Source organism: Accipiter gentilis, chromosome 14 (genome assembly GCF_929443795.1).
Source record: "Accipiter gentilis chromosome 14, bAccGen1.1, whole genome shotgun sequence".
NCBI lineage: Eukaryota > Metazoa > Chordata > Aves > Accipitriformes > Accipitridae > Astur > Astur gentilis.
This window is the reverse complement of record NC_064893.1, coordinates 11583075-11595496: the sequence shown is the minus strand read 5'-3', so window position 1 is coordinate 11595496 and position 12422 is coordinate 11583075. Positions and strand designations below refer to the sequence as shown.

The 12422-nt window shown below is 40.7% G+C and overlaps 1 protein-coding gene across 1 annotated transcript; it reads right to left on the bottom strand.

Moving 5' to 3' along the window:
• Positions 1–10529: 10529 nt before the first annotated feature.
• CCR4 (C-C motif chemokine receptor 4) lies at positions 10530–11844 on the bottom strand. Its single transcript, XM_049817239.1, has one exon. It carries the CDS (start codon positions 11842–11844, stop codon positions 10768–10770), a length of 1077 nt encoding a protein of 358 aa, XP_049673196.1. The 3' UTR covers positions 10530–10767.
• Positions 11845–12422: the final 578 nt, after the last annotated feature.

Below are 12422 nucleotides of genomic sequence, written 5' to 3'. Positions count from 1 at the left end.
TGGTTGCAGGATCTGGATGGGTTGCTGTGCTACAGGTCTAGGTGCCTTCTGAAGAATGGGTAGAATTGTTGAGGAGAAGGAGTAAAAGAAAAGGATACCTTGCTCTTAACCTTCCTCATTCCCTGTCTGCTGCTGAGCTTTAGACTGTAACCTTTCTCCTGTTTACTGAAAATGTTAGTTGCTGTTTTCGTGGCATGGGATAAGAAGTTATGCAGAAGGAAAATTTGCACTCCTTTCTTGCCTCCTCCATGTTAAATTTTATTTCTGGATGTTGAAAAAGTCTGCTGTACCAGCAAGGCTTCCCAGAAGACTTTTTAGGCTCTGAGAGATGGGTCTGGATCCTGCACACGCTCTACATAATCTTCTTTCAAGCTTTCTGACTCCACACACCCCCCACCTCACCCCCCCAGTTTTAGGATGTGGTTTGCACTAATCATGAATAGGTAGATCCGGTGTGTTGAAGAACCTGAGAATCTAGTACTGAACTCGAGTGGTTAGCATGATTTCCTGCAATTTTGTCAAAGCAGGGACTTTGGCTACCGTGCATTCCTATGTTGGTCTTTCGGTCCTTTGATCCAGAGCAGTATCTACTTCAAAAGCTGAAGTTAAAACAATGTGAGTCTTTTGACTACAGCCAAACATAGACGCTTGCAGACGTGAGTTTATTTAAAGCACTGAGTCTGCCTAGCTCATTTTGAAATAGAAGAAAATTGCTGCAGGTTGGTATCTGCTGAAGCAGCTTTTTTTTTTACTTTTTCAAGTCTAACCTCTCAGGTCTGTTTGCTTTAACTCAGAGGTTTCAGAGGTGTTGAAGAAAACCTAGAGCTTCTACAGATCCTTTCTAATTTTAACTGCCAGGACAGTTGGTGGTTTAGTATTAGCCAAATTTTGAACTCCTCCTAATGTCTTTTATTGGAAAAAAGGGACACACACACACACACACACAAAAAAATTCAGCTTGTTCACCCATCCTAGGAAATAAAGAGAACTTGGACAGAAGGTACCAGTAATTCAGATGCAAGAATAGAAGTTAACTATGCTGAAGTTGCTCAAAAGGCTTTTTTTTTTTTTTTTTTAATTCTGAAAAACCCAGTCTGTGCAAAGATACTGAAATGAGATTACAGTAGTAGCAGACTTGATTTGCATGAAGTTTTTCTCCTGTTCCTGTAGGTACAGTACAAAGTGCTGAAACGGGATGTTTAAGCACTATGGAGATACAAGCAAACAACAATATTCAGTGTTACAAAACGTGGTCTGGATGGAGAAGCCTGGTGAAGACAGAGGGGAAAGCATACTAATGTGTCAGGTAAATAGTAGGTTGTTGGGGTTTTTAAATTTTTTTTTTCTTTTTTCAAACCCAAGCAGGTTGGCAGTGGAGAGGGGAAAGAAAATGATTTCCCTTTTGGTGCCTCCAGCTACCACCTAATGAGCTACTGGCTGTGGACTCACATCTCACCAAACTGGCAAAGGTGAACGATGCTGAGCTCTGTAGTTTTCAGATTTTCATAGCTACAGGTGGAAAATATTACATGAAAGAAAGGAGGCGAACTGAGGTGACGATTCAGCTCCCCTGGCTGGATGTGCAGGGTGGGGAAAATAGATCCAAATCCCAACAAAAATCTGTCTAACCACAAGGTTGTGAATACCCATAGCTCTGCTGGTACTTGCTCCCCAACTGCTTATCACTGTCTTGTCTTCCATTTTGTCCTTGCAATTCAAGGTAGAAACCATGCTTTTTCTGATAGTCCTTGACATGCAGTACATCTTTCTAGTTGTTCACGAAATAATAAGGCTAGATTGATGCCTGGTTTAGTTTCACTATGGTTTCTGGTGAGCAAGTACCTTCTTCAGAAATACAACCATGCTGTTGTCCTGCAAGGTGGGTGAAAGAACATTCAGGGATTCCCACCGTTTCTTCTCTCTCTGTGTAATGAGTTTGTCAAGGGTCTGCCTCATTGGTGTAGCACACGAGAATGCTTTTGTCTCGGAGGCTGAGGGCTTCAAAAATACACAGAGCTCAGCTCACATTATTTGTCGTCTTCACTTTCTTTTTCTCATTTAATAAAAGCGTATTTTTTCATAGAAGAATAATGGTGCTGAGTATGACTAAGGTCCATGTAGCCCTGTCTCCTCTTTTGAAGGTGAGCATATCTGATCATGTCTTTCTGAGTTTCAGCACCTGAAACTTTGAGGTGAAGTCTTTTTTCTTACTAAATTGAGCTGGAATTTCAGTGCTTTAAATTCTTTTCAGTAGAAGAAACTCAACTTTGCTGATTCAGCTGCTCATTCACCATGACTCAGTTTGCAAAAAAACCTCCCCAAACTCTAAATCTGACGCGCTGCAATGCAAACTGTTGTATACGAATTGAGATTATTTAAAAGCATCAGCTCTCTTTCAACAACCCTGGTCTCTGCTCCATAGTGTATTTTTATTTGGGGCATTACTCACTTATTGTCTACTCACTTATTGTTAGGCTGTATGCCTTTTGATGCGAAAATGTGATGCTGGTTTGACTTGGAAAGAATGTTCCTGTTCTTATGAAGTACTTAGTTTTTTCCTGCTACCTGTTTTAGCGTGTTCATGCAAATTGGTGAAACCCCCTGCTGATTACAAATGTCAAAATGTGAAGTAAATCAGACAAGCAAGTCTAAAAGGAGTAGGGGTTTTGTCTGCAAACCTTCATGATTCAGGACAACAATCACGTCTTCACTGAGAAATGTTAGGAAGAAATTGCTCAAAACCAAAGGCTTTTTATAGAATAATGCATTATGAAGTTGTTTTCATCTTCTGTGGAAGGAGGTGAAACTTTTTGGACTGTGAGTAAAAGAGTGTGCATGGTTCTTGATGTCTTGAGACAAGCCAAGAAATCTAGCAATGAATACACAGATTTTTGTCTCTATAATAATAAATACTTAGTTTCATTGTAGTGCTTTTCATCTGCAAAATGCCTTGTTTTACAAAGGAGGACAGAGTCTTGATTTCTATGTAGCAGATGCGTGAGATGAGATGGCTGAGATCCCTGGCAAGGCTGAAAGCAGAACCTTAAAAACAGCTTGTTTTTTTTTTTTTCAGGGAGAAGTAAAGGATAAAGGTGCTGCAGTCTATTCTGGGCATATCAGCTCTGGTCAATAGGCAGTGACAGACATGGTTGGGCTACTTCTGCCCAGTTTAAGTCTGCAGCCTGATATGATAAGGAAGCCAGTTCAGAGAGTTGAAGCCATCTAGTTAGCTGCAGATAATAAAACATGGGATTTTTTTCTAAACATGACCATTGTCTGCACAAACACGACTGGGGCCAGTTGTATTCTGCCCTTGTGCACCACGGTCTGTCTGCATGGGACTGCTGTCACAAAGGAGAAATTCCCTTTTGTTCAAAGGGCACATCTGGCTGGTAGGTCTGTACAAGGTCTCATGTACTAGGACCTCAGCCACTGCTTTTGGAGTACACATATCTAGCTTGTGCCATTTGCCGGACAGGCAGACATGGCTTTTGCTGTGAAGGATCTCACTGATGGTTTTCTTGGTGTTTTTTTGTTTGTTTTTTTTTTTCTTTTCTTTCTTTTTTTTCTGTGTGTTCTTTTGCTTTTGCAAAGCAGTAACTTTGTCTGATCTTGTGGCCTCAGGTCTAGAAAACATGGCAGATTTTTTAGGTGGTGTCACCAAAATGAACATTGACACTAGCTACCTATTTGCTCCATTGTTATGCAGTATCAGCTTTTCCACAGCTATTTCTGTAGAAGTAGTTGATGTTTCTAGAGCTCTTTTTACATTTTTTCCAGGCACCTGGGAGCCTATACGTACCCAGTGGTTTATGTTGGTATGATGGTTCATGAACTGGGCATGTGCCCTCCTGAAAATCCAGGCCACATTCAGTCATGTCATATTATGACCGAGATCTTTATTGTGAATTACCTTAGAGAAATGTAGGCTTTTTTTCTGTTACACCACAACTAGTAGTTGCCCTGCATCTGTACAAACCCATGCCTGGAATTTAAAAAAAAAAAAAAAAAAAAAAAATATCACAGAAAGAAGAATTCTGCAGAATCTTGGATATCTAGTGCTGACCTTGCTTTCTCAGTCTCTGACACAAATTGTTAAATAATTATCACTTAAGAGTTGACCTTTCATAAATGCTACTTTGATGTTTAGTCATTTAAATTTTATTCACATAGTCCCATTTTGATAAAGTCTATAAAATGCTGTCCTTTTTTTTATACTATAGAAGCAACAAAAGTTCATTTGCTAGGCAAATTCTCATGAACGAAGTCAGTAGATTAAAAAAACCCAAACAACAGAACAAAAAACCCCCTTTCTGTCTGGTAGTCTTCTATAATAACATTCATCACTTTACTGAAATTTTGCTTCTAATGCTAGCTTTTTTCTAAATTCTGGCACATTCCTATGGGTATGTGGAACAAGCTACTGTGGTGGATTTATTTTTTTTAAAGTTGTTATCAAAAAATAGTGTGTTAAGTAAGACAAATCTGTGAGTTCTTTTTACAATTTTTGGTTACATGAGGACTGTTGAAATAATTCCCCAGTCAGAATCAAATTTTAATGAGAATTCAGAGCAGAAATAATGAAATATTTTATTTCAATAATGTTGAAAAATAGGCTGTGCTTATTCTAAAATAGTTTTAATCTGAAGCTGAAACAAAATGCAAACAATAGCATCAGGTTAAAAACTGTTGATCATTAGCCAATGCAGCTGCTGCCAAAAATCTGCTCTTTGCAGTGTTCAGATTTTCATGAAACTGCCTTTTCAAATGCAAAATTTTCTGCCAGTGTAGTTACAAGACAGGCATCCCGCTTGCATGACGGCTGCATGCGTAGAACATGAGCTTAAGCTGGCCAGGGAATGAATGGATTTACTCCGTGTTGGTGGGAAAGGAGGTTGTGGCACACACATTCATGGAAAAAGCTGGAGCAGGAGCAGATAGGAGCCAGCCTCCCCATGGGGGATTTGGGGGGTTCCCTAACATTTCTGAGGAGAGGAAGCCGGTACTGATCTGCATTACGCAATGATGGGTTGGTGAAGCAGAACTGAGGAGAAAACAGCCTAAATCCAAACTTCCTTTTTCTTTCCGTTTGTAAACTCTTCAGCCCCTTCTCTGTAGCATTGCAGGTTTTTGTGTGACACCTGTGCTATGGGTTTCACTCTTCTAGAAAGCGTAAACAAGATTTTCGATAGCAAGGGCAGACCTGTGCTCTGCAGCTTCTCAGCACTTTTTGTCTGCAGACCCTGCAGGCAACGTTGTTCCTTGTGATCAACCAGCCTTATTTTCTTTCCATTCCTGGTGCTTGTGAATGAGAAACAAGGGTGTAAGCAACAGGAAAAACCATCCTTTTCTTTCTTCCCTACGTGCTTTTTACACCTTTCCCACATACTTTGGTAGCGGAAAAGGCAAGTCACTTGGTCTGCGGTCATGGTCTTACTTGTCAAATTTCAGTTTACCAGTTATGAGCAAGTACAGAGATCTGTTGTGGTCTTTCTTTGCTTTGATTAAGATACTTTTGTGTTACTACTAGCTGGTACTGCTCTTTCTATTTGTCTGCAGTGGTGACAGGTTAAAAGTCAGGGAGGGACCCTCTCTTCAATCTACCTGCCCAAACCACAATACTTCTATGGAGATATTTTAAGGAGCGCAAAGTCCCTGTGCAAAAGAGACAAATAACGCTTTTCATGCAGGGATGTCCACCTGTTGTTCCAATCACTGTCCCAGGTACTAAAGTCTCTTCCTGAACTTGGCTGCTTGGACTTCTCAGAAAATGCTGATTAAATGCCACTGGTATCTTTTGAGCAGAAAAGTGGATCTGATAATGTCAATCTTCATTCAGTCTTCGTTGTCTTACAGGTTACTAGCAGCACCAAGAATACCTTTTATGAGGTTTTCACATCTGCGCAAACAGATCAGATTCTTGCAGATCAGATTCTTGATTACTTGCTATAGTTGTTAAAAGCAAAAGCAAGGGAACAAACATCTTCTTGGAATTTTAAAACATACTTACTGCCTTAATAGTTTTTATTTTGCAACACCTGAAATCACAAAAAGCTTGCAGTGCGTGGTTACTGAACTACATATACTGAATGCATGTTCTTACTCGTTTTGAAACAAGAGACTAAAACCAAGAGAAACTTCAACGCTTCCAAGAGGACTTGAAATTAAAAAAAAAAAAAAAAAAAAGGCACAAAACCAAAATGAGTATGATGCTTTGATCAATCATGTATTTGGGCTGTGTTTACACAGAGGATTAATTTTTTTCTCTTTCAGCCACCTGCAAACCCGAATCCTTGCTTTCTGGTCTTTTAAGACAGACAACACCCTCTGTGCCAGTAAAGAAAACACCCTCTGTGCCAGTAAAGAACGTCTTTTATTCGAAGATGGCATTAGCTAGTCATCTTCATCCACTTACCTCCAGCTACCCTTCACATTAACCTGTGGTCTTCCTCACAGAACCTGGATCCAGATGGGGCCTTTCCTGGCTGGGCCATCTCAGATTTGGCTCCCAGAAAGGGCACAGTGTGGGTGGCTCTCTTGCTCTGTGCCTCAGCTCCCCTAGCTATAAGACAGCAGCCTTTTAAAAATAAAGTCAAGTGGCCAGTGATGTGGAAGAGAAGACATTAATTACTCTTTTCAGTAGAGATATCATATGCATGCTGCTACTATTTCTGAGAGTTCAGAGGAGGAACAGAAATAAATGAAATCAAAGCCCGAGTGTGGCCTGTGAGCAGTCTTCTTTTGAGGCAAGCACATGAGGGATATGTGGAGAGATATACTCTGCCAAGGGAAAGAGAACAGCACTGTTGGTCAGTCATGCCAGTGCTCCATCAAGGAGTTGGCAGAGGACTTGGATTTTGCTGGTCTGGAACAGACAGATGGCTTTTCCCCTTTTGAGCCTCATTTCTGCGAGAAGTGTCTTTGACTCAATGACTGTCCCATAACATGGGATTTTGTTGATTTTTCTGATGGGTGTTGCTGCTGGATGACTGTCAAAAAGAAAGTAATCCTGGAAGTATCTAACTCGGTGTCTCCTTGTTGATAGGGCCTGCTCCATTAGGGGTGATTTTTCCATGACTGCCAGTGGCACCTGTGTACATCATTGCTGTGTTACAATAAGATGACTGCAGATATGACTAGCACCACATTGCCTTTGAATGGTCTTACTAGTTATGCAAATGATAGAAATCTCACCACAGTTATATCGACTATTCATTTCCAGTCTCCTACTTACAAGCTGCTTTCATGCCTGGAGTAGCAAAGTCCTGTTGAGCTCTCTGTAGGCATTGCCTTAAGCACCATTTTAATGAACATTTTGATTGACAATACTAAATGACCCTTGATTTCTAACTGTAAATCAATTCAAATGGAGATATTTGTGTAAAAGATGGGAGTTGACGAGGTTGGTCTCCGGCTATGTTGAGAGAGATGTTGGATAAAACTGGAAACCATCAAGAACTCTTGGAGGAAAATGTGTGAGTGTAGATCCCTGCTGGCAGTTTTAGACTGGAAGCATCCTGGTAACAGAGGAGCACTGTGATGCCTGTCAAATTGTACTCTCCTTCAGATCAGGTGTGCAGAGCTGGTGCTGGGAGAGTAGCAAGCAGTGATAGTATAAGAAGAATAGCAATTCCTTGCTGGCTCTCAGACTGGGAGGAGGCTGCCAACCGTGATGCTTCTGCACAATTAAAAGGGATGAAGCCATCTTCTACAGTAAAAGGTAAGTGTGTAATTCAGCTTTCTGTTTAGGGAGTATCTGTGGTGGCCTAAGCACTGTATGAAAACAAACCAACCAACTTGTTTTTACCTTTTCAGCGTTGTTTGTACTTAACATAATTAAGCCGATTTTCCCCCTCATCTGCCTTTCTATGGCGGCTTAGCACAACAAGAGAGGACACAGGCTGGCCTTCTGAGGAACCCTGATGTGAAAATGTGGGTTTAAGAATGAGTCAGCTTTGCTTCACTCAAATGTCTATCCATTCTCTTTCATGGTTCAATAGGTCTGTACATCATTCATTGCTTGGAAACTCTTGGTCAGCTAAAATGACACCTTTGGTTAACTGACATTTTGAAAATCCCTGCTTTATTTTTGTCTGTATTAATACTATTCTCTTGTCCTTTCTCATCAGCAGGTTTCAAAGCCCTCTCTCAAGAGAGGAGTAGCATTATCCACTGTAGCTAGGTGCATGGGAGAGGAGGGTTTGTTCCAGGTGAAAGAGGAGGAAGCCACCCAGGTTTGATGAGCTCCAGTCCGAGAACCTGGATTCCTGAGCCAATTGCTTAAAGGTGAGCTCCTCCTTGCACCCAATTCAGCAAAGCTGCTCAGAGCACAACTTTCAGTTTAGTTGCTCATCCAGCACACACTGAGTAGCTGTGAGTATTACTAGGAGGACTGGAAGTGGTTATTCGGGCAGAGAAACAAGGACAGCTTTCACCAGTGCCCCAGGCACCCTCTGCACCGAAGGCACCTGTGCACAAGCTGTGAGGCACCTTTGAGTTTTGTGTGGAAAAGGGGCTTTACGTTAGCTCCATTTATGGCAATGCTGTAGGGCTGCTGGGTGCGGCCCGTTAATTCCACACATGAGCAGATTTGTCGTCCTTTCCCACCACAGGGTGTGTGCCCAGAGCTGAACCAGCCTGCGAGCTGCTGGCCATCTTGGTGCCATTCTTCAACACCGCTCTTAGCCCCAGACCTCTCCTATCTCACAGTCATCAAGAGCCCACAGCTTGCTTTTTGCTTGTTGAGCATCGTTTTTGCCAGGACAGCACAGGCAGCCCTTCCCCTGATCTGGAAGGCAAGATTTCTTAAAAAGACCCATTTATTCTTACTGACTAGAAGGATCACAGAGTAGCACCAAGAAAAAAAATAACTGCAGTACAACTGTCTGGCTTCCAGTTTAGTCTGTGTACTTGGCTGATGAGTAGCTCAGCAGTTCACAGTGCCTGCACCATCAGTATCACATCTGTGAGGTCAATGTGCCGTGCTGGCTTGGGAGTGACATGTTGTTGGGTTTAGTGACATCTGTGAGACTTTGAAGCACCTGACACTTGCAATTTGTCTTCCTCTTCATTTTCAAAATAGGTGATGGATGGCTTAACCCACCCCTTGCAGCAGTTTTTCCTAACTGATTTACTCAGTGGCTTGTAAGGTTTTGAGTACTAAGAATTTATAGTCTTTTTCTTGGGAAGGAAGACACTTTCTTCCTGCAAGCAGTGTCTTCTACAGCTATTCTCATTATCTGCATAAATGCAGATCCTTGCTTGTCAGCCTCAGCAAACTGCTAATGGTGATGCATTCCCAAAATTAATTACGATGGATATGTGTGTGCATGAGTATTTCAGTGTGCTGCTTTTTATTTTCAGTCTTGTATCATGAGAAAGGTCACATGGAGGTGAGCTTCCACTTACATTTCTTATATAGAGTGATGAGAACAATGGCACTACAATATTTATACATTTCTTCTCCAGCCCTTTCCTGATGTATTTTAATTTCTTGTCAGCTCTTTGCAGCCATGCCTGGATGCTGAGCAGGCACTTTGTTACTGATAGCCTAAGAAAAATAATAGTCTTTCTGCTGAATGGTTGTCATCCAGCAAAAAGGCACACCAGAAATATTTTCCAATATGTATTTTTCAGCTCTTACTTTGTCTGGTACCACATTACTGATTTTTGCATCTTTAAAATTATTTTTATGCCAAAATCTAAAAATTGCTGCGTGAGTTTCCTTCTTCTTCCAGACCTCTGATTAATATCATGTAGATCTCTGAGCGACTACTGGGGCATCACACTCTTAGCATTTTGCTAGGATTCTTTGTGTTGCTAAGTTATGATAGACCATTTCTACATGATCTCTGTTTTTTACCTTCTTTTGTTTTGCCAGATGAATCCAATGAATGAAAAATTGAGTCTTGGGGTTAAGTACTTTTGGAACAAAGAATATTCACTTTAAAAGATATACTCTTAACCAAGATGCTTCAAATTTATTCACACGTGCTGGAAAGTAAGTATTTTAAAAACACTTTTATTCAAAAATATTTTAAACATTTTCCATGTTAATTAAAATACAGAATTGCTATCCTGAATTACTGTGATAAAGTAATTAAAAATGCCTATATATACACCTACACATAGGCATATGTGGCAGCTTGGATACCTAAGAGAAAGTGTGTCTATAACACAATATAATGCATTTGCTTTGCGTCTTTGTGCACGTAAAGAATATATTTTGTGTCCTTTTTCTTAATGAAAAAGGGTGTATCCTTTCACCCTGAGATGAAACACTTAACAGTAGCAGGTACTGTTAATAGCTTGCTGAGAGTCAGAGCGAACAAGTTCTACACAGATCAGCTGTAGAATAAAAAAATATGGTAATAACCATCCTTCTTGAAGAAATGAATTATTTTTCAAATGTACAGGCTGATGACATGTTTCTTCTCTGCCCTTCTGTGCAGGCCAACCTCTGTCTTGATGCTGGTGAAAAAGAAGCAGCATGGCACAGTGCTTTGCAGAGAGCTGAGGCTGCTGTTACATCTGAGCAGTGATTTGTAATTGCAGCCAATAAAACTTGCATGTCCATCTCCCACGTTTCACATCTAAGACACCTTCTGTCATAATATTCAGAAAATCTAGAGGCAGAAATCGAAGCTGAAGTAAGTAATTATCTGGCACTAGGTTATTGTTAAATGCACATGCATTTGCTTAGCTTTTCAAAGTTACTGCGTTTGTCAGTTTGCTTGCTGGTGAGTTCAGTGGCTGGTCTGAAACACATTACAGAGCGTCTTGATCCCCCGTAGATTGTGTGTGGAATGAATTAGTAGATTCAGTGTGGTAAGTGATGTGAACTCCGCACCACTTGCAAATATCTGCAGGCAACCGCCAGTTCTTAAAAAGCATCTTCACGTACTTCTTAAATTTTTCCCCCATGAAGAAGTAGATGACTGGATTGAGGCAACAGTGAAAAAGGCCGAGGATTTCCGTTACCTGGAAAGCATAGTCCAGATTCCTGCTCACTTGACAGTCTCTAATGACTCCCATGATTTCCAGCAGTTGTAAGAAAATAACAATGTTGTAAGGGGTCCAAAAGAAGAAAAACATGATCATGACAGCAAAGATCATCCTCACAGCCTTATTCTTTTTCTCATTTCTACAGTGAACTAATGTCTTAATGATCATGGAGTAGCAAAATGTCATAATTATAAAAGGGATTAGGAGCCCTAAAATGTTGATTTCCAAAGTGGAAAAAATTTTCCATGTTGTGAAATTGCCTGGATATCTTTGCTTGCAAGTAGTATAATTATGTTCGTTAAAAGATTCTCTAAATACAAGTTCTGGAACTGAGGCTGAAAGAGCTACTAGCCATACAACAAGGCTAGTAATCAAGCCATGGAAGGCAGTCCTTGCTTTCAAGGAAAACACTGCACGAACAATTGCCAGGTATCTGTCTATGCTCATAAGCATAATAAAAAATATCCCACTGTAAAACCCAACCAGGTAGATCCACGAGATGATTTTGCACCAGGGAGTTCCAAAAACCCATTGGTCTATTGTGAAATAAGACCAGAACGGCAAGGATAAAACAAAGAGCAGATCTGAGATGGCGAGGTTTAGCAGGTACACATCAGTCATGCTCTTCAGCCTCTTGTATTTGAAGAGGACCACAATGACCAGAATGTTTCCCATGAGCCCAACCAGGAATACGAGGGTATACAGAACAGGTAGGAAGGAGGCTGCAAACCTCTTGACATTTTCCTTACTGCATGGTTTTGGAGCATCATTATAATTTTCGTAATAGTCATATGAGGTTGAGATTTCAACTTCAAAGGACTCTGTACTTGAAGACCTCATGTTTTTTCCCCAGTTCCTGAGAAGGAAAGAATATAAAAATGTCAGTGACTTCCAGTGAGTGAAGACCGTGTGGTTACTCTGCAAGCCTGAATCACTATCCACAACTGACTTGCAGTTCCAGCGCACTTCCCATTACAGGTTCTCAAACACTATTTAAGCATTATGGTACACATATGCACACTTGCAAAATGTACTGTCCTTAACATGCATATACTTAGTCCTTGCAACACTGTGCAGCTTGGATGTCAAGCACGCAGAACACTGTTCAAATGGCAGAGAGGAAAGCAAATGGGAATGAAAGGTATGGACCACAGATAGCAAATCGGAGAGGGATAAATCCTGTGTAGAATAAAGTAAAAAAGCAAAGCCACTATTAGTAGCAGTTCAGGATTACACACGCCTTTCCAATCAGGCAAACATCAGCATAAGCAGACAGTAATAAAAATGCATCTGACTCTTCCTTCTAATGAAATTACGCTTACTGAAAGCTGACGTGAGTTTTCAGTACCTGCTGTCTTCAGTGGCTAAATGAATAACAGGAATTTGTCACATTCGTATGTATGTTCTTTTCTAATAGG

Coding starts and splice junctions, on each gene's coding strand:
- CCR4 (XM_049817239.1), bottom strand. CDS start 11,844: ATGAGGTCTTCAAGTACAGAGTCCTTTGAAGTTGAAATCTCAACCTCA.